The sequence below is a fragment of the Colias croceus genome, chromosome 4, assembly GCF_905220415.1.
Source record: "Colias croceus chromosome 4, ilColCroc2.1".
Taxonomy (NCBI): Eukaryota; Metazoa; Arthropoda; class Insecta; order Lepidoptera; family Pieridae; genus Colias; species Colias croceus.
Window position 1 is genome coordinate 2,045,001 of NC_059540.1, and position 25,648 is coordinate 2,070,648.

The 25,648-nt window shown below is 36.2% G+C and overlaps 2 protein-coding genes, 1 long non-coding RNA gene and 2 other non-coding genes across 5 annotated transcripts; 2 read left to right on the forward strand and 3 right to left on the reverse strand.

Annotated features, from left to right (window-relative positions):
• Positions 1 to 290: 290 nt before the first annotated feature.
• On the reverse strand, positions 291 to 447 carry LOC123691534. Its single transcript, XR_006751421.1, has one exon. It is a non-coding gene; the product is annotated as a 5.8S ribosomal RNA (ribosomal RNA).
• Positions 448 to 738: 291 nt separating this feature from the next.
• Positions 739 to 2,628, reverse strand: LOC123691527. Its single transcript, XR_006751414.1, has one exon. It is a non-coding gene; the product is annotated as a small subunit ribosomal RNA (ribosomal RNA).
• A 10,708-nt stretch (positions 2,629 to 13,336) lies between these two features.
• LOC123691331 (proline-, glutamic acid- and leucine-rich protein 1-like) lies at positions 13,337 to 15,832 on the forward strand. Its single transcript, XM_045635664.1, has 6 exons — positions 13,337 to 13,355; positions 13,453 to 13,513; positions 13,621 to 13,753; positions 14,145 to 14,327; positions 14,905 to 14,989; positions 15,239 to 15,832. The coding sequence occupies exons 2-6, from the start codon at positions 13,455 to 13,457 to the stop codon at positions 15,721 to 15,723; spliced, it is 945 nt and encodes a 314-aa protein (XP_045491620.1). The 5' UTR covers positions 13,337 to 13,355; positions 13,453 to 13,454; the 3' UTR covers positions 15,724 to 15,832.
• Positions 15,833 to 16,297: 465 nt separating this feature from the next.
• On the reverse strand, positions 16,298 to 20,010 carry LOC123691326 (putative nuclease HARBI1). Its single transcript, XM_045635658.1, has 5 exons — positions 19,384 to 20,010; positions 19,055 to 19,245; positions 17,462 to 17,594; positions 17,184 to 17,325; positions 16,298 to 17,088 (listed from the first exon to the last, which is right to left on the reverse strand). The coding sequence occupies exons 1-5, from the start codon at positions 19,606 to 19,608 to the stop codon at positions 16,700 to 16,702; spliced, it is 1,080 nt and encodes a 359-aa protein (XP_045491614.1). The 5' UTR covers positions 19,609 to 20,010; the 3' UTR covers positions 16,298 to 16,699.
• A 46-nt stretch (positions 20,011 to 20,056) lies between these two features.
• Positions 20,057 to 21,041, forward strand: LOC123691340. The gene is made up of 2 exons (XR_006751384.1): positions 20,057 to 20,374; positions 20,836 to 21,041. It is a non-coding gene; the product is annotated as an uncharacterized LOC123691340 (long non-coding RNA).
• The last annotated feature ends 4,607 nt before the right edge of the window (positions 21,042 to 25,648 follow it).

A 25,648-nucleotide genomic window follows, 5' to 3' on the forward strand; every position in this document is an offset into this window, starting at 1 on the left:
TACGCTTCACTTTCATTTATATTACACAATAACACGCACTACGAGCGCTTTGAATGCGGCTCGGCCTATATGCGAAACAGTTCACGACACATTCTACACGAGACATGTCATACGAGCGTCGCGCGAGAAGCGTCCACAACGGTTTCACACCGAGTCGCGCACACGTAGAACACAATACAGGTAAAATTTTCAAACGGATAGCGTGCACACAATGCGCTCGCTAAACCGTCACATGCTAACACGCGTGAAAACACGTGTGTGAACAGTGTGGATTGTTGTTTTTATACAGCCGGCCCTCAGACAGGAGTGGTCCTGGATATTTCTCCACGGACCGCAATGTGCGTTCGAAATGTCGATGTTCAAATGTGTCCTGCAGTTCACACTATGACGCGCAGTTAACTGCGTTCTTCATCGACCCGCGAGCCAAGTGATCCACCGTTCAGGGTAATAGTTTATTACATATTATAATATTATTATTCAAAGTGTTTCGTGCGTGGTTCTTTTATGTAACGTTTGCGTGTGTGTACATAGGTTAAAATATGTACCGCGCGCTTTCGCGAATCACTCTAACACGTCATACACTGACATGTTAGAGGTATTCGTATTTTTTTTTTTTTTTTTTTTTTAACGGATGCAGTCACATTCACGCGTCCCACGACACTTGTTCGTACTATACACAAACACACACACACACGATGCGCGTATGCGAGTAGTGCGAGAGTGCGCAGTGCGTTACGTTAATGATCCTTCCGCAGGTTCCCCTACGGAAACCTTGTTACGACTTTTACTTCCTCTAAATGATCAAGTTTGGTCAACTTCCCAGCAACGCCGACGGCCGTGAAGCCACCGCGTGTCGGTCCGAAGACCTCACTAAATCATTCAATCGGTAGTAGCGACGGGCGGTGTGTACAAAGGGCAGGGACGTAATCAACGCGAGCTTATGACTCGCGCTTACTAGGAATTCCTCGTTTATGGGGGATAATTGCAAACCCCAATCCCCAGCACGAAGGAGTTTCAACGGGTTGCCCGGGCCTCTAGGCCAGGGAGAACATGTTGATTCCTTCAGTGTAGCGCGCGTGCGGCCCAGGACATCTAAGGGCATCACAGACCTGTTATTGCTCAATCTCGTGCGGCTCAAAGCCGCCGGTCCCTCTAAGAAGAATTTTAATACGCCGCCAGTGAGTTGCGCGACCCGAGAGCCGCGCACACCTAAATGACGACGCCTATTTAGCAGGCTAGAGTCTCGTTCGTTACCGGAATTAACCAGACAAATCGCTCCACCAACTAAGAACGGCCATGCACCACCACCCACCGAATCAAGAAAGAGCTATTAATCTGTCAATCCTTCCGGTGTCCGGGCCTGGTGAGATTTCCCGTGTTGAGTCAAATTAAGCCGCAGGCTCCACTCCTGGTGGTGCCCTTCCGTCAATTCCTTTAAGTTTCAGCTTTGCAACCATACTCCCTTTTGGTTTCCCGGAAGCTGCCCGCCGAGCCATTGTAGTAACGTCGGCGGATCGCTAGATGACATATTTACGGTTAGAACTAGGGCGGTATCTAATCGCCTTCGAACCTCTAACTTTCGTTCTTGATTGATGAAAACACCTTTGGCAAATGCTTTCGCTGATGTTCGTCTTGCGACGATCCAAGAATTTCACCTCTAACGTCGCAATACGAATGCCCCCAGTTATCCCTATTAATCATTACCTCGGAGTTCTGAAAACCAACAAAATAGAACCGAGATCATATTCTATTATTCCATGCACGAAATATTCAAGCGGCATTTTGAGCCCGCTTTGAGCACTCTAATTTGTTCAAAGTAAAATTGTCGGCCCACCTCGACACTCACTGAAGAGCACCGCGATAGGATTTTGATATTGAACCGGCTTTTAACGACCGGCTCACCGACGATATGCTCCGCAAACGTGTCAGTATCACCGCGGATGCGGTGCACCGACAGCGCGGCGCACAAATGCAACTACGAGCTTTTTAACCGCAACAATTTTAGTATACGCTATTGGAGCTGGAATTACCGCGGCTGCTGGCACCAGACTTGCCCTCCAATTGTTCCTCGTTAAAATATTTAAAGTGTACTCATTCCGATTACGAGGCCTCGTAAGAGTCCCGTATCGTTATTTTTCGTCACTACCTCCCCGTGCCGGGAGTGGGTAATTTGCGCGCCTGCTGCCTTCCTTGGATGTGGTAGCCGTTTCTCAGGCTCCCTCTCCGGAATCGAACCCTGATTCCCCGTTACCCGTGACAACCATGGTAGTCGCAGAAACTACCATCGAAAGTTGATAAGGCAGACATTTGAAAGATGCGTCGCCGGTACTGGACCATGCGATCGGCAAAAGTTATCCAGATTCATCAAAATTAACGACTTCAGACGCCAGGCCCTCCGTCGATTGGTTTTGATCTAATAAAAGCACTCATTCCATCACTGGTCAGAGTTCTGATTGCATGTATTAGCTCTAGAATTACCACAGTTATCCAAGTAACTGAGTAAGATCTAAGGAACCAAAACTGATATATTGAGCCATTCGCGGTATCGCCTTAATACGGCTTGCACTGAGACATGCATGGCTTAATCTTTGAGACAAGCATATAACTACTGGCAGGATCAACCAGGGAGCTAACTAAAGCTTCCGCTAGAGCCTCAAACGTGACACGACGATGCCGCCGCGACGTTCGCTTCTCTATATACATACATATGCGCGCGGCGTGTTTAAATAACATGATATGCAACGGCGGCGACCGTCACACGCACACTATTCACACACGCGCGCGCGCACACGTGGATAAATCTGAACACAGTCAGTTAAATCGTTGAAAGTATCATCTTAACGAGACACCCCTTAACAATTCCCATTCGCATCAAGCGAAGGAAAAATTTTAATATCGGTCAACTTTTATGACGCAAACGATCAATCTACGCACGGAGAGTGGAAGGATCGAAAATTGCGACCACATATAAACATCTGATAAAAGCCCATTGGTACATCACAAACGTGTGCGATGTGAGCAATAAAAAATTTTATACTGCCGTTCAATAGTAGTCGTATATTTTTCACGGTCTGCGCTCCGAGAGTGTATCAAGATGCGTAATATTATTTATTACACTACACATATAAAATACAATCTACGAAACTGACAATCTATCAAACCGTCGGCAGACGCAATGTTACTACAGTTACTAATTTCTACTTCTTCTACTACTACTACTAACTACTACTACTACTACCACCACTAAAGATTAAAAACTGTATCGCGCCGTATGCACAAACGCTTTTACAATATCATCATCTTTGGTGGTCTTTTATTATTTCATAGAACTAACACACTACTCTACAACTCTGTCACAGACTCACCACCAAACACCAACCCCACACCGACACGCGAACGGCGGCAACGAGGAGAGCGCAGAGCACACGGGCGACGCGGTACAACAGCGACGAAATAATGATACATACACATACGTACGTACAAATGTCTCGCTGCCCACGCGCAACGCCCCCCCGTCTTCGCTAGCCTCGCGCACCGATTGTCTCGCATCCCGGCTACGATGTTTCTGCTTGTTTATTTTTTTCAGATACTATTCACGTATCACGCATGGCATATGTACATACATACATACATAATACATACATACAAACATACGCCGCGCGCGACTAACGCCTCGTGTTTTCAAGGTCAAGTCAAAAAACTTTGCACGCGTGCAGTTACGGCGTGCAGTCGTCAAAAATAATTCATGATTATAAATTTCGTGGTCCATATTAAATAAATTATAAACGACCAACAACAACAACAACAAACAACAACAACAACAACGACAACGTCTAACTAACGTCTATCTAACGTCTTCGAAGTACACCTTCAGGTCACTCCATCAAGTCCGGAGGTAAGGTCTCATCATAACTAACAAAACGAGCCCAAACTCGGCACACCTAGCTCTACTCGTCTATTAGTTCCAGTAGCAGTCTTCGAAGTACACCTTCAGGACACTCCATCAAGTCCGGAGGTAAGGTCTCAACATAACTAACAAAATGAACCCAAACTCGATACACCTAGCTCTAATCGTTTATTAGTTCCAGTAGCAGTCTTCGAAGTACACCTGCAGGTCACTCCATCAAGTCCGGAGGTAAGGTCTCAACATAACTAACAAAATGAGCCCAAACTCGGCACACCTAGCTCTACTCGTCTATTAGTTCCAGTAGCAGTCTTCGAAGTACACCTTCAGGACACTCCATCAAGTCCGGAGGTAAGGTCTCAATATAACTAACAAAATGAGCCCAAACTCGGCACACCTAGCTCTACTCGTCTAATAGTTCCAGTAGCAGTCTTCGAAGTACACCTGCAGGTCACTCCATTAAGTCCGGTGGTAAGGTCTCAACATAACTAACAAAACGAGCCCAAACTCGGCACACCTAGTCTCTACTCGTCTATTAGTTCCAGTAGCAGTCTTCGAAGTACACCTTCAGGACACTCCATCAAATCCGGAGGTAAGGTCTCAACATAACTAACAAAATGAGCCCAAACTCGACACACCTAGCTCTAATCGTTTATTAGTTCCAGTAGCAGTCTTCGAAGTACACCTGCAGGTCACTCCATTAAGTCCGGTGGTAAGGTCTCAACATAACTAACAAAACGAGCCCAAACTCGGCACACCTAGTCTCTACTCGTCTATTAGTTCCAGTAGCAGTCTTCGAAGTACACCTTCAGGACACTCCATCAAATCCGGAGGTAAGGTCTCAACATAACTAACAAAATGAGCCCAAACTCGACACACCTAGCTCTAATCGTTTATTAGTTCCAGTAGCAGTCTTCGAAGTACACCTGCAGGTCACTCCATCAAGTCCGGAGGTAAGGTCTCAATATAACTAACAAAATGAGCCCAAACTCGGCACACCTAGCTCTAACCGTCTATTAGTTCCAGTAGAAGTCTTCGAAGTACACCTGCAGGTCACTCCATCAAGTCCGGTGGTAAGGTCTCAACATAACTAACAAAATGAACCCAAACTCGGCACACCTAGCTCTACTCGTCTAATAGTTCCAGTAGCAGTCTTCGAAGTACACCTGCAGGTCACTCCATTAAGTCCGGTGGTAAGGTCTCAACATAACTAACAAAACGAGCCCAAACTCGGCACACCTAGTCTCTACTCGTCTATTAGTTCCAGTAGCAGTCTTCGAAGTACACCTTCAGGACACTCCATCAAATCCGGAGGTAAGGTCTCAACATAACTAACAAAATGAGCCCAAACTCGACACACCTAGCTCTAATCGTTTATTAGTTCCAGTAGCAGTCTTCGAAGTACACCTTCAGGTCACTCCATCAAGTCTGGAGGTATGGTCTCAATGTAACTAACAAAACGAGCCCAAACTCGGCATACCTAGCTCTACTCGTCTATTAGTTCCAGTAGCCGTCTTCGAAGTACACCTGCAGGTCACTCCATCAAGTCTGGAGGTAAGGTCTCAACATAACTAACAAAATGAGCCCAAACTCGGCACACCTAGCTCTAATCGTTTATTAGTTCCAGTAGCAGTCTTCGAAGTACACCTTCAGGTCACTCCATCAAGTCAGAAACTAAATATGAAATTTATAATCCCATAAGTATAAAATCTATAAATAAAATGAATGCGTGAAGGATCAAGTTTATTAGGTCAAATATTTTGTATTCGTACAGTGATCTTTTCGTAAACGAGGAGCTGCTTACAAGCGTCACAGTGTCCACTCACAACGGCGGCCGAGCGCAGACTAAAATATTTCATTACAAATTTTTGTGCAATAAATCAAGATGAGCCAGTAAAATAACCCTTATTTCAATCCAATAAGTATCACGCGTTACAACTAAATATGTGAAAAAATAAGGTTTGATTTCTCAGCCTATTTGTAACATTTTGATAGTTTTCTTTGCTACCTTTTTGAGTTGGACATGTCTGCTTACTTAAAATATTTTTAAATCATTAAATTTATTTTATTAAATACATGAAAAATGTTCCTTTATTCAGCACGATATTGTCAATTTTGTGTTTGTGCAACGGAAAATATTTTTTACTAGCGGTCCGCCCCGGCTTCGCCCGTGGTACATATTAACGTTTTCTCTACATAAGAACCATCCTCGTACTTCAAGGAATATAATAAAAAAAGAATTATCGAAATCGGTTCAGCCGTTCTCGAGTTATGGAATTACAACGAAAAGTGGCATTGATTTTTATATATTAGATAATATTATAAACCAAAATTTTCGACTAAAAAATTGCTACCATTTAAAGATTAACCCTTAATTCACTACCTGAGTCCATTGGACTCACATCGAACTTTCAAACTATTATATTTTTTTCCCCTGGTGACTTATTTCCTCCACCGTCTCAGTACCTTCCTGCAGTGACGTGGGCACCGCGGTAGCGAGAGGACGTGCGCCTGCGCTGCGTAATAGGTAAGTTATTACGTCGAGTGAGTCCCATGGACTCATACTAGTGAATTAAGTAATATTTTATTTATTTGTTACGATTCTTAAATGTTGCTTATTTGTCGTATTAATGATATAAAAATATGTATTTTAATATTTGTTGTTGTTGTAGGTTTGTAAAATGGATCTAAAACAACATAAAGTTGTAAATATGAATGAAGACCAGGCAGATTCTGTTTTGGAATCATGGATCACACAAATTATGAATGATGAAGATGCGAGCCACTCTGAAACCGAAGACAAGCTATCTAGGACAGAAAGAAAGCATTGTTATCCATGTAATTACAAAAAGAGAACAAAGACTGCACATTCAGGCACTAGATGTCTGAAGCCTGTATGTTTGAGTTGCTCAAAAATGGCATGCCGTCGCTGCCTGCAATCGGTGGCAATACCCCATTGCACGTTTTATTTTTTTGTATAGAAGCGTACATTTTTGTTGTTTATTTTCTGTTTTGCATTCCTTTAGAAGTCTTATAAAATTAAAAAGAGCCATTAGTTAAAAATATTTGCCATTATTGTAGGGCTTTGAAAATAACTCTGTTTTCTAAGACTATTAGAATAAGTTTTTTTTTATTTTTAAGAGTATTTCAGAAGTTTATCCAGTTTTATTATTTTTTTGTAGTGCCTTAATAAACATTTAAAAATAATAATAAAAAAACTTAATAAAAAAAAGAGTTTTATTTGAAAAAAACACGCCAAGAAAATATATGAGTCCAGTGGACTCATGGAAGCTGTTTATGTTAGCAAATTTCACCTAGTGAATTGAGGGTTAAGGATTAATCTATCTATAGTAATTATTAGTTTAATTTGGTTTTGTATTATTTTGTCGCAAAATGTACCGAAAAACTGCTTATTTTTGTCAGATTCGTAAACGCGTCCTTAAGAACATCGTTTTGGTTAGGCTTCCATTATCAAGCAATTTTAAACTTCATTCAATTGACATACAGTTCAAATTATTTTGTACTTTTCAAAGACCTAAGGGAGAGTCTGTTCTGCCAACTTTTAGAAAAAATAAAAACATTTCTAATGTTGGCCCCTCCGATGTAATCATTTAATATTAGATTTAATTTTTTAGTTTTAATTATTTATTATTATTTCTTATTTTTTTTTAAACCTTATTTTTGTATATTTTAATTTTAAGCTAATACATTAATAAATTATTTCTTTCTTTCTTCGATTTCTTGTCAATGGTTAAGACTTAAGCATAGACAACCTCTTGATGTTGATTTGTTGTTTGAAATTTGAATTCAAAATGGCGTTTTATTAATTGTTTTGGTGGAAGATAAACAAAATCTGTTCTTCGTATATCGTAGATTTTCTTACTTATTTACTCAGTTAATGTACAGTACATTGAATTTTTTAATTTGTTATATTTCTGCCAAAAGTGAAAGAAGAAGAAAAAGTGTTATGTGTAAACAATGTTAAAATCTTTGTGTAGATAATAATTGATAATAATTATTAATGTGATTTGTGACTAAGTATTTGCAATATATACCCAATGACTGTTCTATTAAAGGAAGATATAAAAAATAATAATTTTTACGAGAAAACTTCTCTATTACGTCATGTTCTGGCTGTAGAATCAATTGGAGAGGAGATAATATTATTATTGTTTTGTCCAAAGAAAACAACAACTTCTTACAATTCCAATATGGCGATCCGAACGGCAACGATATATTGGAAATTTAGAATGAGATTTTAAAATAGAAATCCCGCAAAATATTTCAAGGAAAAGTATAAAATGTGAATCTAGTTGTATTCACATAATATTTAAGCCGAATTAAGTCCTACATGCCTAAATAAAGATATTCAGTAAAATTCAAAATTCAAATGGAATTATCCATTTTTGCTGATAATAGTGAGTTTTAATATTATATAAAAATGTTAGATATAGGTAATTATTATTATATTATAATAAACTTATTGATCTACATTGTTGGTGTTTTATTTTTAATTTCCTATAAATTTGAATAAGGATGAGAATTAGTAGTGATGTTACCCAGCATCGAAAATTTTATCGATATCGATATGAAGTTTTATCGATAATATGTACTCAAAGAGACATCACTAGCAACTTCAACTTTTAAATGTTGGCAGCAATGTGGATCATTTTTGACGTGAACTTTTCATAGGTTGGTATATAAGACTTAACCTAAGTAATACATGCATATGTGTGCGTGAGCTCGAAATCGAAGTACTGAGTGCCGTCTCTTCCTATACCTATTACTTGCTCTGTGAAGTTAACCCGTCTAGCGTCATACGCACAGATGTTATGCGTCCCAAGTATGTCGAGGTAGTTTACGAAATCTAGCTTTTTTATGACTACCGAGTTTGAAAATCTGGGGGCACGGTAGTGCCCCCGCCAAGACGAGCCAAGCGAACAAGCACGGGCACTACCTACCTTTTCTCGAAGCGCTTCGACGTTTTTTTGAACCCTCATAACTTAGGTTTGGATTATGCTAGATCAACAAAATTTTCGTTTGTATATTGTCAATAGCGGACTTATTGAACATATTTAGTTTTAATTACATTAGCTTTTATACTTCAGATTTTATTTATATCTAAAAAACGCTAATTTCGTCACTGACTCACTGATGATCATCAAAATTCTTAAGGTATTTCCTAATGTCGTAGAAAGCTGAAATTTTGTATGTAAGCTAGTATTAGCACACAAACAACAAAAAATTTAAAAAACTTTTAACTTTCATCCCCCAACCCCTTAAACTAGGGGATGGGAGTTTGTATGAGACCTGTAATTTTAAATTAAATTTTGATGACGCTAGAGGTCTAATCTAATAATCTAAAACTTGGTTCCCCTAGATATATATATGTATAGGTACTCCTTGTTAAAAAAAAAAAATTAAAACTTTAATCGACATACTTATAAAATTTTGTTACAAACAACTTACAAAAAGAAATGAAATCCCACCAAAAACATTTTCATGTAAAATGTTGCTAAGACGAGCCCATATGACTCGCACTGTCAAAAAGTTATCAGATCTCATGTAGAGCGAAGCTTCTAACACTACACGCCCTAACTCTACAAGGCCTAACTTCACAAACTCTACACCTTAGTCAAAATATGTGGCTTGGCCGTTCGTTACTACAAGAACTATTGTATAACACAAAAGTAATGCACAGTGAATTAATTTTTCACCTTACGCCGATGTGAATGTAGCGAAATGGCCAAGCCACATATTTTGACTAAGGTGTAGAGTTTGTGAAGTTAGGCCTTGTAGAGTTAGGGCGTGTAGTGTTAGAAGCTTCGCTCTACATGAGATCTGATAACTTTTTGACAGTGCGAGTCATATGGGCTCGTCTTAGCAACATTTTACATGAAAATGTTTTTGGTGGGATTTTATTTACCCTATTGTTCTATAATTATATGCCATGTATGATATATTTTTGGAAAGAGGAAGAAACTAGTTATAGCATAAAAATGTAATCATGACGATATATTTTTTCTATAAAATTATAAAAAAATTGATTTTCTTTTGTTTTAATTTTAATTGCTTACATACCTACTAACACTTACATGATAATGGTGAGTCATCAAATGATCATATTCACGTTTTCATATCACTACACGATTGCCAAATACATTCACTTATATTTTCACACATTTAACACAACGTATTTCACTATGAATAATAACAAATATCCATTATTCACAAACAAGAAAAAAAGCGCCATTTTGCGTCTTCCGCACTGAAAAGTTGAGACACTTTTTCACTGAGTATTCTTCAAATATCCCTAAAACCAATATCATAAACGTATTCTACGTAAAATTTCCAGTAATATACGTCTCAATTATCACTCATCTAATTATTCCTCTCGGCATAATTCACAATCCAAATATTCGTTGAACAAGACGAACGTTACAAAGTACAAACTATGGCCGATGACGCAACTCAATCAATGATTCACTTTTTTTTTTTTTTTGTGGTTTTAGTCTGTATTTCCTGTCTCGGAGTCGTGTCGATTTGAATTATAAATGTTTAAGGCATAGAGAAATATTTTTTATACTGGAAACATTCACTTGTACGTCTCTACTGATGACCTTCAATGTCACGGGCCGCGTTACGCACTGCGTTTGTCAGCGCAGGACGCTCTCAGTACAATTTGAGTTACGCTACAACCGCTGTGCGCAGAGGCGGCTCGTGACAAAATTTTATGGGTGTTCACTTGAAATAAAACACTGAAAATACATGATGTTAAAGCAGTACAATTTAATTAAAAAATTACTTATAAAGGAAATGCATACGTCTTTCTTTTTGGTGTGCAAAAATATCTATAACTTGACACAATCTATTAACCTTCGTAAAATATGTCTGTTTTCATCGACACGGTCATTGAACTCGCGTATTGACTTTCGGTACGCGGAATCTAATGCTTTACGAATGTCTTGTCGTTCGATAGACGCCAATTGCAGTTCATTCAACAAATGGTACCTACCGAGATTGTGAATGTTTTTTCATCTTGATTGAAAGATGAGCTAAGTCGTCAACGCCCGTTTCAGTCCAAGCACTCTCACCTCCGTCGGCCGCGCCCGCTTCAAATAAAAGACACGGAAAACAAAATATTTTGTTGCTTTCATGTTCATCACAACCACACAACCACGGTGTTTTCACATACCTATTGTTCGGATTTAAACACACGCGTATATGTTTTCGTTTTTGTCGTACATTTTTGCGTAAGGTCAAGTTCAGGTCGTGGCGGTCCCTTAGCTTTCAATTCAAGCCGAATTTGTAACGTTTTAACACACTTTTTAATGAACGCCACATTATAATTGTCCATTTTAACACTCACAAGTAATACTGATAACTACAGGCTATTTCAACAATCAACACGTATCTTATGATTTTAATTCGAAAATTCCCGATTATAGGTACATTCGCGCGCGTGCAAGTTGACTATAGTGTTTGTTTATATTATTTTGAGTGGCAACGTCGCGCAATCGCTGTCTTGTGTACGGGCGCGCGGTAAAAACGAACCGGCAACGTTTGCGGGAGCGGCGCTCCGAATTTTGCTATTTTTTCATAGAAAATCTTCTGTTTTACGCGCAGGGCTCTGACAAAACTATCTCTTTCACTCCTATTGGATTTCGTATTAGAAAATGTACTGAATATTTTTTCATTGGAGCGCAATCGTGAGCGCTCCGCTACGCGCGTTTTATAATACAGTATTATACCTACAGGTGTCAGGTGTATGGAATGATGGAATGATGGATATATTCATTGGTATTGCCAGTAGTTTTTTACGATTACGATTGATTTTAAATAGTAATAATTAATATTAATAATGAAATTAAGGAGTATGATTTTATTATAATTATTTATGGGAGTTCACTGCACCAGCGCTCCTTAGGGCGAGCCGCCTCTGGCTGTGCGTAGGACGCTACACGGGTTAAGAGGCTGATTCAAGAATGTTCTGCCATATTTTTCATTCTGTCAAACACAACGACAGTGCAGAGATAATTATTCCAAGCCCTGACACCGATATTTTTGTATTAGGCCTTTATTTCTGGCATAAACTTGAAAATATACTCGCCATCTTTGAATGCTCCCCCCCCCCCCCCCATGCAACTATTTCACTGTACGAACTATTGAATCGTAAACAATGGACTATTGTTAATTATTTAAAATAATAATTTAAAAAATATATTCATGAGTTTTCAATCTATAGTGGTTTAAAGTTAACTCAAAAATGGACCATTTTCGTAAATTTTCTAAAAAATCTTAGAGAAAGTGTAAGAAATGTTATAGTATGCTATATATTCGTGATCTACTCAATAAGCTCTTTCATTTGATACCCCACGCGGCATGTTTTGGAAATGTTTATTTTTTTCTTTGTATGCCATATTTAATAACCGGGGTGCGGGGAAGGGGACCACAAAACTGGTTGGCAACATCTGTCTATAGGATGTCTGGGATCTATACAATATATATCAGAAGTCAGATTTAGGTCCGCTATTTATGCAAACGAACATCTCCTTGGAGCCTGCTCTATGAGCCAAAAAACTGTTATCGCATTTACATTCTCTTGTTTATCGAATTTTTGATGGGTCCGAATTAGGATTATAATGATAACTGCGTTAAAAACAACCGACTTTAAACTTGCACTTGCAACATTTACAAATGCAGACAAAAATGCTCATAAAATAAAAACTTACTGGGCCTATCCGAATAAAATTTTTATGGGACCAATTCGACACCATCCCGCATCGAACAAAAAAAGAATCACGTAAATCGGTTCAGAAACCTCGGAGTAATCGGTGTACATACATAAAAAAAAAAAAAAAAAAAATTGGTTGTCTGTAAAGTCGGTTTACTGACGATAATTGAACGTGACAACGTCCGATTGTGCTTCTTTGTCGCTCGTTCCGCGCTCTCGTTTCCTCCTTTCGTCTCCTCCTTTTTTTTGAAGTCGGTTAAAAAAAAGGAGTAGTTTTCCTATTACGGTGGTAGTTATTTCCAGGTAACTCTGTATTAGGTTATATCTTCTCCTATTACGGCCCTATTCATAGAACATATTAAAATTACCAGCCCCCCTAGCCAAGTGGCATACGATTTATAGCGTTTCTCTTTCTACAAACGTTGACGCCTTATCGAATACGATAAACGACAGGTAGCCAAGTGGATTAGAACTTGGCGAACGCTTATTCTATTGGATCGTACGCTAATGTCTATGGCTTCGAATTCTAACGTCAGTCAGCGTACGTCAAACTGTCAACTGTCATTCAGTTTGACATTAGTAATGTTGAAAAATATTCTTGAAATATTCAAATTAAACTGCCGAATTCCGAAAACGGAAAAAGTAAAAAGTCAAAAAATTTTTGAAGTGAACTAAAAAATACAGGTTGTGCTTTAAATTATAAAAATACAAATAGAGGTAAGTTAATTTTGCATTTGCAATGAGGCATAAAAAGATATAATGTCTTCAAGGTTTAAATTTAATTTATTTATGTGTACTTATTTTTCTAGTTTAGAAATGGAGAGACTGCGCGCCAGCCAGGAGCAATTTTCTGCTCTTATAGAATTCATGGAAAGGTACTATTAAAAAAATACAGTTTTGATTCCAAACTTGCTTCAATATTTTTATAATAAACAATGAAATCATTAATACCAAGTGCTTCATTGGTGTGTGTTACCCATAGGTATGGTGACCTCTCTCGACCACAGCGGGGACCTCAGGGTCGACTAAAAGCCGACCAAATGTGGGCAAGGCTCACATTATTACTTAATTCAGTTGGTGGTGGGGTTCACAAATCACAAGAGAAGTGGAAGAAAGTAAGTTTGAACTTGCATCTTGTTAACCTAGCTGTATATTTCAAACTCTCAATTGTTTTGCTATTAACTTGCATCTTGTTAACCTAAGTGTACATTGCAAACTCTCAATTGTTTTGCTATTCACTTGCATCTTGTTAACCTAAGTGTATATTGCAAACTCTCAATTGTTTTGCTATTTACTTGCATCTTGTTAACCTAAGTGTATATTGCAAACTCTCAATTGTTTTGCTATTAACTTGCATGTTGTTAACCTAAGTGTATATTGCAAACTCTCAATTGTTTTGCTATTTACTTGCATCTTGTTAACATAGCTGTATATTTTAATATATTCATTTATTTTGCTATTGCCCTTTTCATGCACCGCTTTAACTCACAACATGTAAACCTAAAGGTCTGGGCAGATTGGAAGACTAAAACAAAAAAAAAGAAAATGTTGATTTCCAACCACACAAATGGTACTGGTGGTGGTCCAAGCAGCAGGCTGTCTCTAACAGTTTTGGAAGACCGAGTCTGTGCCATACTGGGAGAGACTGCTGTTCTTGGTCAAGCTGGCATACAAGAGCATGGCTTTAATGTTAGTACTATTATATTATAGCAACTTTACGTATCACACCAATTCCTCTGTAACTTGCATGGCCAATAATAGATATTTATTTTGAAAGAGATTACATATAAGCCTCTTTCAACTTGTGTAAAATGAATTGTATTAAATAAATAAAACAAATAAACAGCTTGAAAATCTATACTAATATAATAAAGCTGAAGAGTTTGTTTGTTTGATTGAACACGCTAATCTCGGGAAATACTGGTCCGATTTGAAAATTTCTTTCGATTTTAGATAGCCCACTTATCGAGGAAGGTTATAGGCTATATATCATCTCGCTAAGACCAACAGGAGCAGAGCACTGCAGGTAAAACTACGGAGCACAGCTAGTGTTTGAAAATGTAATTCCATCACAATATAATTAATAGATAGTTAATGTTGATGAGAACATTAAATATCTTTTAATTATATTTTATTCTTTATAAATCTATATCAATTATACAAAATACTTAGCTAACAATTCCTAATCGTAACATTTGTAAGTGTTAAGAGTATATGATAAAAGTTATAAATAACTAATATATTGATAAAAATAAATATTTTTCAGGCGCCACCAGTACCAAGGGAAGAACCCATTCCTGAAGATGTGGAAATTGAAATTCCTGTAGGCTTAGAGAATTTTAATTATAATAGTAAGTTTTATTAAACTCTATTTACTTATTAAATTAGCCTTCTTCTAGGAGCTGTTTTCAATCGTCATAATATAGTTTAATCGATAATAATTGAACATAATTCATTAAATGACTTGAATAAATTAGTCTTTGCTTGTATCCTAGAGAATATTATTCAACAGATGGAATGGATGAACATTTCTAATTTATAATATAAGTGGAAGTCAGAATTATATTTGCCTCCTTAACATTATTTTCATTACTCAACAGCAAGTGTTCCAACATTGCCAGCATCACCGCTACTGCTAGACCCACAGCCCTCACCACCACCACCACCAGTACGTCCGCCGCCCCCTCTACCGCGTTCTCCTCCGCGTCCCACTGGTCGACGGTCATCGGCGTCACCGCGATCTGCGACTGCCTCGCCGCGACATGGGATGCAGAGAGCTCGCAGGAATCGCGGCTTAACGCCATTTGACCGGGCCGCTACAGAATTTGTGGCGGTTGAACAACGACGCCTTGCACTGGAGGAGACGCGAGAGAAGCTTTCCCATGAGCGAGAAAGGGAAAGGGAAAAGCTTCTCCATGAACGTGAGAGGGAGCGTGAGGAACTTTTCCACCAAAGAGAAATGGAGCGACTGCGGCTGGAGTCGCTAAAGGTTGAGGCAAATCGCGAGCAAACTAGGGTGATGCAGCAAATAGCTGTTATCGGGCAAAGGTTGCTCGAGATATTGCCTCAAGGGCCCGCATCTTAATTTTTTTTTTCATAGGGTTTTAAGTGTATTATTTAGTGCCTTTCTTTTTATTTTTTTTAAGTGCTTGTTTTAGATTTTAATATTTTAATTTAATAGTTTAAGTACAGTATTTTCTGTCCTCAGTCTTTAGTTGTTTTACTTTTTACACGCTTTTTATTAGCTTCACCTGTATGTTTGAATGTTTGTTTGTAACCGACTTCTTTGGGCGCGATTTTGACCCACTTTAAACGGCCAGATTTCGTTCAAACTTTGTAGATTTATTGAGGACCGATGACAATACACTAATTTGATAAAATTATTCCATTTTTCAATTTGCAAAAAGCGTGTTTTTTAGTTTTTTTTAAACTATTATTATATATATCTTTAAATTTAATAGGATTTATATGTACTTAATTTATTTTAAGTGTTTGTTTTAGATTTTAATATTTTAATTTAATAGTTTAAGTACAGTATTTTCTGTCCTCTGTCTTTAGTTGTTTTACATTTTAATCTTTAAATTTTATAGGATTTATATGTACTTAATTTGTTTTAAGTGTTTGTTTTAGTTTTAAGAATATTAAATAAAACATATATATACATAATAATAGTATATTTTATTACTTAATTAGTTAAGTAGTTTATACCACCATTAATTCAGTACACACTTTTTTAAATACTAACAAAAAATACAATAATAAAAATTACAAACTTAAAAATATAAAAAACAGGTTGAGGCTGCAACAATGATCAATTTTTTCACCTATGACCTGCACTAAAATATGAGCAGTTATCAGAAACTTTAAAAGGATTAATATATACTGTAACTAATGCAGTTTCATTATTTAAATCTGTGTAGGTAAACAAAATAATGTTTTAGGAGCGAAAAAATATTATACAAAACTACTTGGTCAGGCATACTAAATTAGGCTTAAAAGTAATACACATTAAAACTACACACAACACACTTTAAAAAATACAAAAATACAAAAATAACCTACTAAACTAATCTATTAACTAAATTATTTAGCATTATTCTGCCACTCATCAGCTCATCTTGGTTGCTGGAAATGGGTCCAACCCCCACACTCGGTTCATCACCATCCTCTTGTTGCTCAGCCATATTATTAGGGGGAGGTAATTTAGCATCCAGTGCAATATTGTGCAGAACACAACATGCAATAGTTACCTCACTGGCAACACGAGGATGGTAATGGAGTGTACGATGCTTCAGCAAGCATCTCCAACGAGCCTTCAATACACCAAAACATCGTTCAATACAATTGCGTGCCTGTAAATGGCGTGTAGTGTACACCTCTGCTCGAGAACCTGGTTCGGCATTTAAAATTGGTGTCATCAGCCACGCTCTCTGTGGGTATCCAGAATCACCTTAAAGAAATAATGTAGTTAAAGAGCTTTATAAATTATAACTCCAATATTTTTATGATAAATATGTAGAAGTAGGTAGGAATTAAATGATTTACCTAATAGCCACGTCAATTCACCATTTTCGTGAAGTCCACGCATGTATGGTTCCACTTCACTGGATGACCATATGAAGGAATCATGCGTGGCTCCACCATATTTTGCATTGACATTGATAAACTTTAAATTATCATCACATATCTGAAAAAAAAAATTTAAGTTATAAAAAATATTCTATTTGCAGTTGCTTTGTTATTTTGTTATTTTGTTTTAATGAAACATGATTAAAAACAATGCTTACTAACTAATAATACATATGCAAAGAAAAATAGCTTACCATTTGCACATTTAAGGAATGGTATCCTTTTCTGTTAAAATAATTCTGTTCATCAATGTGGGGTTTTACAATTGATATGTGAGTGCAATCTATGCATCCAATTACCCCTGGCAATTGAAATTTCCTTTGAAATCTGTAATTAGGTACATTCACATTTTATAATCAAAGACAATTACCTACATAATTATATTAAACATATTATAATACAATTGTTAAAAAGACTTTCAAATGAATTTGTCATAATATTTTGTAAACCTTTAAAACATTTAGAATTGAACAGAAACAAACATTTTGTGGTATAATAGAATTGTTTGTGACTACAATAGCAGCAACCTTCTTCAATGCAAAGGATTATGTTATTTATTATGGTGGCAGTACACATGGGGCCAACGTGTTGGGCCAACGGGTTGGGCCAACGTGTAGAGAGCTACTTGGCGGTATGTTGGCTTCATTAGTGTAGTTGGCGCCAATATTGGCAGGCCATCCGAATGTTGTCGGTTTTTTGTGCACACTTCAAAGGATCTTGGCGCGCTCCGCAAACAGCGTTCACACGTTGGTGTCTTTTTCAGTTTGTTGTTACTCATCAGCGGAGACAGTATCGTTGCGCGTCAATGAAATTTACGTTTTCATGTTCCGATAGCGATGGCGGCGCCGATGTGGACAAGCAATGAGGTTTTACAATTCGTAGAATTGTATCGACATGAATGAATAATTTGGAATCCACGGCATGAACTACACAAAAATAAAAACCATATGACTCAATAAATTAGATGTTTTATTTTATATTTATATTATATTATTCTAGATGTTTTTCATACATTTTCGATAAAAAATGAATATATTTATAAAATGAGTAAAATAGTATGAAACAGTTAAGTACTTGTTCTTAAAAATTAAATAACAATATACAATGAGCATGATTTTGATCAAATTGTGCTTTAATAGGTATTACATAAATAATATTATCAAATATCACCAATCAATACATCCGTCCGTACTCTTTAAAGTTTCGTTTTATAGTTAAAATTAAATGTAAAATGTACAAATTTTAAACATTTGAAAAAAATCTAAACATATTTTTTAAATAATGTTTTATTTGTACAGAAATAAAAAAAGGAAAAGAGAGATTGGAAAATGCTAAGGGAAAATGGTATCATCATAGACAGCAGAGTACACTCAATGTTATTGGTGCATATGTACGTAATAAAACGTAATTAAACGCACTGTATAAATAAATTGCCGCAGCTGCAAGAACTTCTACGGACTACGTCCATCTTTGAAGCGCCAATGCAGAATGATCAGTACGCCAATGTGTGAACAGGAATCTTGAATCCTTCATTTTTACCCAACACGTTGGCCCAACGCCTTGGCCCCATGTGTACTGCCGCTATTAAAATTGTACAAAACATTGAAAGTTTTTTTTTTTTTTTATGTCAGAGCAAGCAACTTAAGCATAAGAAATAAACACTTGCAACATAAGAAGTGTTGCAGGTGCTTTGCCGGCCTTTTATGGACAAATAAGCTCTTTTCTTGAAGGCCCCAATGTCGTAGTTGTACATTGAAAGTTATAAATAAATTAATAAAAACACTTACTCTTGTCGAATTCTTGTTCTTTCTTGGTGTGTTTGAGGGAAAACTATCCATTTTTTCACTATCCGAGGACTGTTGAGTGCCTCCACAACTTGCCTAATGCATCTACTTGTAGTGCGTTGTGGCAAATGTTGTGTGACACCCACAATTCTCTGATAGGATCCCGTTGCGAAGAAACTCAGAGCGCAAAGAACCTACGAATATAAGTAGAATTAGGATACGTAATATAGGTACCTAATAGATATGCACAACACATGCCTTTCATTGGGCATTTAAAATATCGGACATCACTAATAATTATAAACAATCGCAGTGAAGAAACTGTGGATTACCTTTACTTCCAAAGGAATTTCTTTAGTCCCCCGTATGTTTGTTTCGTTACGTAGGCTGCAGCAAAGCTCGCTAAAAGTTTTTTTATTTAACCTAAAACGCTCCTGAAACAATTGTTCCGGCATTTCATTGATTGTCTCTAAACTCGGTCTGGACGCATTTCTTTTTTGGCGCCTGAGCCAAAGTTCTTCATCGTGCGCAGCTTTTAAAAGTCTCAAAGCGTGCATTTTATGAAAACTAAAATTTTATAATCACTAAACACAACACGAAACTTCGACAGCTGATTATAAAATCGCCATTTTGTTTCGATTTCTACAAGATGTTATAGCGTACGCTAGGTAGTTATCGAACGCCCATTGGCGTAGTCTCCTGTCAAAAGTGCCACTTGGCTAAGCATTTGTATGGCGCCTGTCGTATGACTTAGGTACCTAACGTTTCGTCTAATAGAATAGAAAAACATTGCCACTTGGCTACCAATTTTCGTTTCGTTACGCTGGGTCACGTGACGTATCTCCAGCTTATGTCAATCTCATACATTCGTTTATCTATTCTATCAAACGCAATGACTAAGGAATCCTATGGACAGGGCATATTGTTCTATACAAACAACTGATTATACAAATATCATGCATTTCGATACCGAAATAATAAAACTAATACTGTCTCTTTCTAACTAATGAATATTCTGATATGTGAAAAAATATGACTATACGTCAGTCAGTGCTAATTCTATACCGCTTGACATTTGAAGTTAGCTCAAATACCTACTGTGGCCGGTCGCCATTTTATGTTCTCGTTAATACGATGTACATGCTCTGTCATTGCTCCGTAGTAAACATTGAAAAATATTGAATATTTTTGTGATTGTGACAAACATTTGTGTCTAAAACATATAGAGTGGTCAAGGACAAATAGTGGCATAATGCCAAAGCGCAGTATTGTGAGATGTGGCTCCGGAAAGAATGAAAACCAGAAAAGTTTGTCTTTGCACCGGTATGTATACGTTTTGACTGAAATATTAGTTATTTCTTTGCTGATTTAGTTATTTTCATGTATATTGAATTAAGGAGTATTCACAGACTATGTTCAGTGCAAAATTGTTACCAAATATAGCTTTATTTTGTATATTTTCGTTCTAGTAAAATAATGAATTTGGGTGCTAGTGATGGCTTATAATATCGACATCAGCAAAATGTTCGATGATGACGTGCGTCTCCCAAGGCTGTGTCATTAATCTTAAGAATAGTTGCTTTGGTGAATACACTTCCAAAATAACAAATTAATTTTGCCAAGAGCAGCAGAAGGAAAAATAAAACACTTAAATTTACCTAATATGAATTTTAACTTAAGTAAGATTAATCGCTTTTATAGTACCTACTTTAATTAAAAATGTATTTATAAATAAGTCAGGTCAGGACTAAAATTATAATAACCTAAATATTCATTTTTTGAAGGTTACCAAGAAGTGAAAATAGAAAAGGAGAATGGTTAGAAGCAATTGAAACTGAAAATATCAAGCCAAATGTAAAGGATATATCATAGTACATTTCCCAGAAAGTGCTTTCAATAGAACAATGGATGTGGACCATGCGATCGGCAAAAGTTATCCAGATTCATCAAAATTAACGACTTCAGACGCCAGGCCCTCCGTCGATTGGTTTTGATCTAATAAAAGCACTCATTCCATCACTGGTCAGAGTTCTGATTGCATGTATTAGCTCTAGAATTACCACAGTTATCCAAGTAACTGAGTAAGATCTAAGGAACCAAAACTGATATATTGAGCCATTCGCGGTATCGCCTTAATACGGCTTGCACTGAGACATGCATGGCTTAATCTTTGAGACAAGCATATAACTACTGGCAGGATCAACCAGGGAGCTAACTAAAGCTTCCGCTAGAGCCTCAAACGTAACACGACGATGCCGCCGCGACGTTTGCTTCTCTATATACATAATATGCGCGCGGCGTGTTTAAATAACATGATAATATGCAACGGCCGGCGGCGACCGTCACACGCACACTATTTACACACGCGCGCGCGCGCACTCGTGGATAAATCTGAACACAGTCAGTTTAATCGTTGAAAGTATCATCTTAACGAGACACCCCTTAACAATTCCCATTCGCATCAAGCGAAGGAAAAATTTTAATATCGGTCAACTTTTATGACGCAAACGATCAATCTACGCACGGAGAGTGGAAGGATCGAAAATTGTGCGACCAAGTTTTGGAATATGCGTGTTTCACACACACACACATATAAACATCTGATAAAAGCCCATTGGTACATCACCATATATACACTTGTGCGATGTGAGCATTAAAAATTTTTATACTGCCGTTCAATAGTCGTATATTTTTCACGGTCTGCGCTCCGAGAGTGTATCAAGATGCGTAATATTTATTACACTACACATATAAAATACAATCTACGAAACTGACAATCTATCAAACCGTCGGCAGACGCAATGTTACTACAGCTACTACTACTTCTACTTCTAACTACTACTACTACCACTATTAACCCCTCAGCTGTCGCGGCGCGCCGCCTCAAAAAGGTGCTGTCTGTCGGGCAAATTCGAGCTTTCGGCGCTGATTTGCCGATTTTTTTCGATATTAAAATTTGTGATATAAACTTTAACCTGTGAGACTCTTGTAAATTTTGATGCTAACTAGATAACCAAACTTTATATTAGTTACCTTACTTACTCCCTGGCATGCTTATTTTACTTATTAGAAGCATTTTTTCCCACACATTTTGAATAAATGTTACATTGTAAAGAAAAATACTCATAAAAAAATAATATCAAGGTATTTTAGATTTTTATTTTTGTATTTTCATACTAGAATAGACAATCTTTTGAGTGAATATAACAAAAACATAGGTTTATTTAATAAAAATTCGAGAAAGTTGATTATGAATATCATCGTTTACGCATAAGCATAAGCGGGCGCGATCTCCAATCATGTTCATACAAATACAGACTTTACAGGGTGCTCCAAAATGACAACATTTCAAAATTTTTTGCTACTTGTTTTTATTTTTATTTTAATCAAAACTAGATAAAAACTAACAGTAATTTTTACTTTTTGGAAATATTTAGGTTTTTATTAATGTTTAAAAAACGTCTTATTCCTAAATGACGTTATTCTTATAGTGGGCTTTGTTCTAACGTCTGTATGTATAACGTCTCCACATGTCTAATTTATTTTCTCTTAAAATTTGCATTTAAGAAAATATTTTTTGTGGTAACAATAGCATTATGAAGAAATGCTTTTTTTTTCTTTCATGCTTTTAATTATTATCTATTACATATAATAAATCTGTAGAAGGGTCAATTCTGTACATTGAAAATATTGAAAATATAAATAGCAGGGGGTGTTACTGGATCGATACCAAGCCTAAATATGTGATTAAAAAAATTATTGTCTGTCTGTCTGTCTGTATGTGAAGGCATCACGTGAAAACTAAGGTTTCGGTTTCGATGAAACTTGGTATAATTATACCTTATTATCCTGGGCGTAAAATAGGATATTTTTTATCCCGGAAAAATACGTAGAAAAAAATCTTAATTTTTTCCGTGCGGACGGAGTCGCGGGCGGAAGCTAGTAATCGTATTATATGAAATGTTGTCCAACTACAAATCGAAAGGCACTGTATCCATTCAGAAAAATGTCTAAGCTGTACAAATGTGAAATCTACATTTAATTATACCATAACTTAATTATAAACCGTTACATTTAATTTATAAATCAAAAATTTACGGAAATTTGAGTTTGAAACATTTTTTATAAAATACAGCTTATGTAAAGGATAAAAATCAATAAACTTAAAGATTCATAATAAATAAACAATTACATATAAATGATATTATACATCTAAATGTTATACTTATAATTCTAAAAATCAACAAATAATAGGAATCAGAAAACATACAAAATGAAAATCATTATATTATGTCCCTAGTTGTATAGAAGAAAGAATCGTATCATATTATTGTTTTATTAAAAAAATGAACGTTATGCCTTAATAAAATTAACGCTCCCAATCCTATTTATGCATATAACTTAGCCACGCGTTACTCAAATAATTTTGTCCGTGGGCTAAATTAGCTTATGAGTAAATAAATAGTACAGAGATTCTTAAAAAAATATCAATCATCTAACGGATTGAAATAATAGGTAAAAAATTGTTATGAAGCTTTGTGTCTGTACTATTTATATACTCATGTGGTTGTAATGTGTGATGTTGACGCCAACATTGGCCAATTAATAGGAATATTTGCAATTCAATATTTGCACAAATAACGTCGAACAGAACGAACTTCTGTTCATTATTTCTTGTAATATATCGAACACAACGATCGCCTTGAGACGACGATTTATTACCACGAGGTTCCACTTGAATTTGATCAGGAAAGTGATGAAAGCTATCCAATCTAGTTTTTATTTTACTTCAATACATGCAGTATTTCCAAGCATATTGTAATTAAGATATAAACTAATCGGTAAAATTGTATTAAAATCGGTTCAGTATAGTTTAGTCCTAACTACTAAGTCCGTAGTACACAAACGGCATGGAACTTAAAAATATTTTGATTGGAATAAAATAAAACGTAATGTGTAGAATTTCATGAATAATCCTGGTATCAGGAATTAAAAGCTGCAAATTCCCAGACACTGATCGTGTAAGTATTATTATCTGTTCATTTGACAAAGTATACAGAGTTATATTTTCTTGATTTCAAATACTGTTACGTCCTATTGTTAAAGTAAGCCTTGGAGTGTCTTGTCTTCCATTGCCACAAGGATCGTTGTTCCATTTGAATTCTCTTTTATTGATACTCAAATGCTTACGAATCGGAAAAAGGTAATCCTATCAAATAGTTACTTAGATATTTTTATCTTCAAATGAAAATTAAAATATCAAGGTGGAAGTTTATTTAGGGTTACCTAACAAATAAGTAATTATTGATTATGTAGTTTTAGACAGCAATGTGATATCTTCAAATAAAAAAATTGCATTCTTCTTCTGGGTAATAGAAGCAGTTTTGACACCATAAATACAATAATTGTTATCGCTAGTCATTTACAAAATGAGAGGATAGATTTATATTTTCAGGCGTACTGCAAATGATGCATTTAATTCCTTTTTATTAAATCTGTAATGTTCCAAGGCTGTTTAAAGTCATGAATGCAAAAAAATAATCGTCTTCAGACAGCGATCTACATCTATAACGTTCTGCCTACGAATGTACTACATATAGTACATAAGAATAAAAAACTCGCACACCGAGGGCTCCGAACAAACCAACTTTTTATTATGTTGTAACTCTAAAATTTTATGATTTTCGAAATTATTCCTCAATCTGCGCTATAAGAGCTTATTTTACCCCAATTTCAAAACTCTACGTACACGGGAAGTACCCTGTAGGTGTCGACTCCCTTGCTAATGTCGAAATTTGCGAAAATTTGCAGCATAAACGGCTGTATCTTTTGATTGCGTTGGTTTATAAGTTTGATTTTTTCGCAGCTTCAATCGACTCAAGTAATCAATATAAATTTCAGCTAAATGTTACATTACGCGCTCCTTATAAAATGGGTCTTGACAGACAGACAGACAGATGGGCAGATGGGATGGACAGACGTAATCTTATTAGGGTTCTGGACCCTTAAAAACCAAACCCTTTGGGATAATACTGCAATTTTTAGCAAATTTTGACATTTGCAAGGCAATCAAAACCGACAGGGTACTTCCCAAGTACATAAAATCTTTAAATTTGGTAAAAAGCAATGTTTTATAAAAACAGATATAAGAATAATTGCAAAGAACATGATTTTTTAATTGCCATTTACAAATAAAAAAAGTACTTAATAATTTCAACTTTCAACTAATATGAACGCCTACGTGTATTAACTTGATATTCACATTTAAAACTCAGATTTACAATTTAAAAGATACCTACAGCATAATAAAAAAAATAAGTTTGTACGAAGCCCTCGGTGCGCGAGTCCGACTCGCACTTGGCCGGCTTTTTATTTTTTCTGAAACTTAAGGTTCCCCAATAAATAATAATATGTTGTATTTGTATGAAGGTAAGAATATGTTGTACAATTAAAGTGTTAAATTTCTTTTTGAGTTTGTCCTACACAAATTACATAGTATCACTTTGTCCTATATATAGGTCATAGTGAAAACCATTGTTCCCCATGTAGGTTTTTTTACTATTTTTCCAGCATATATACACTTTTAACCATAATATA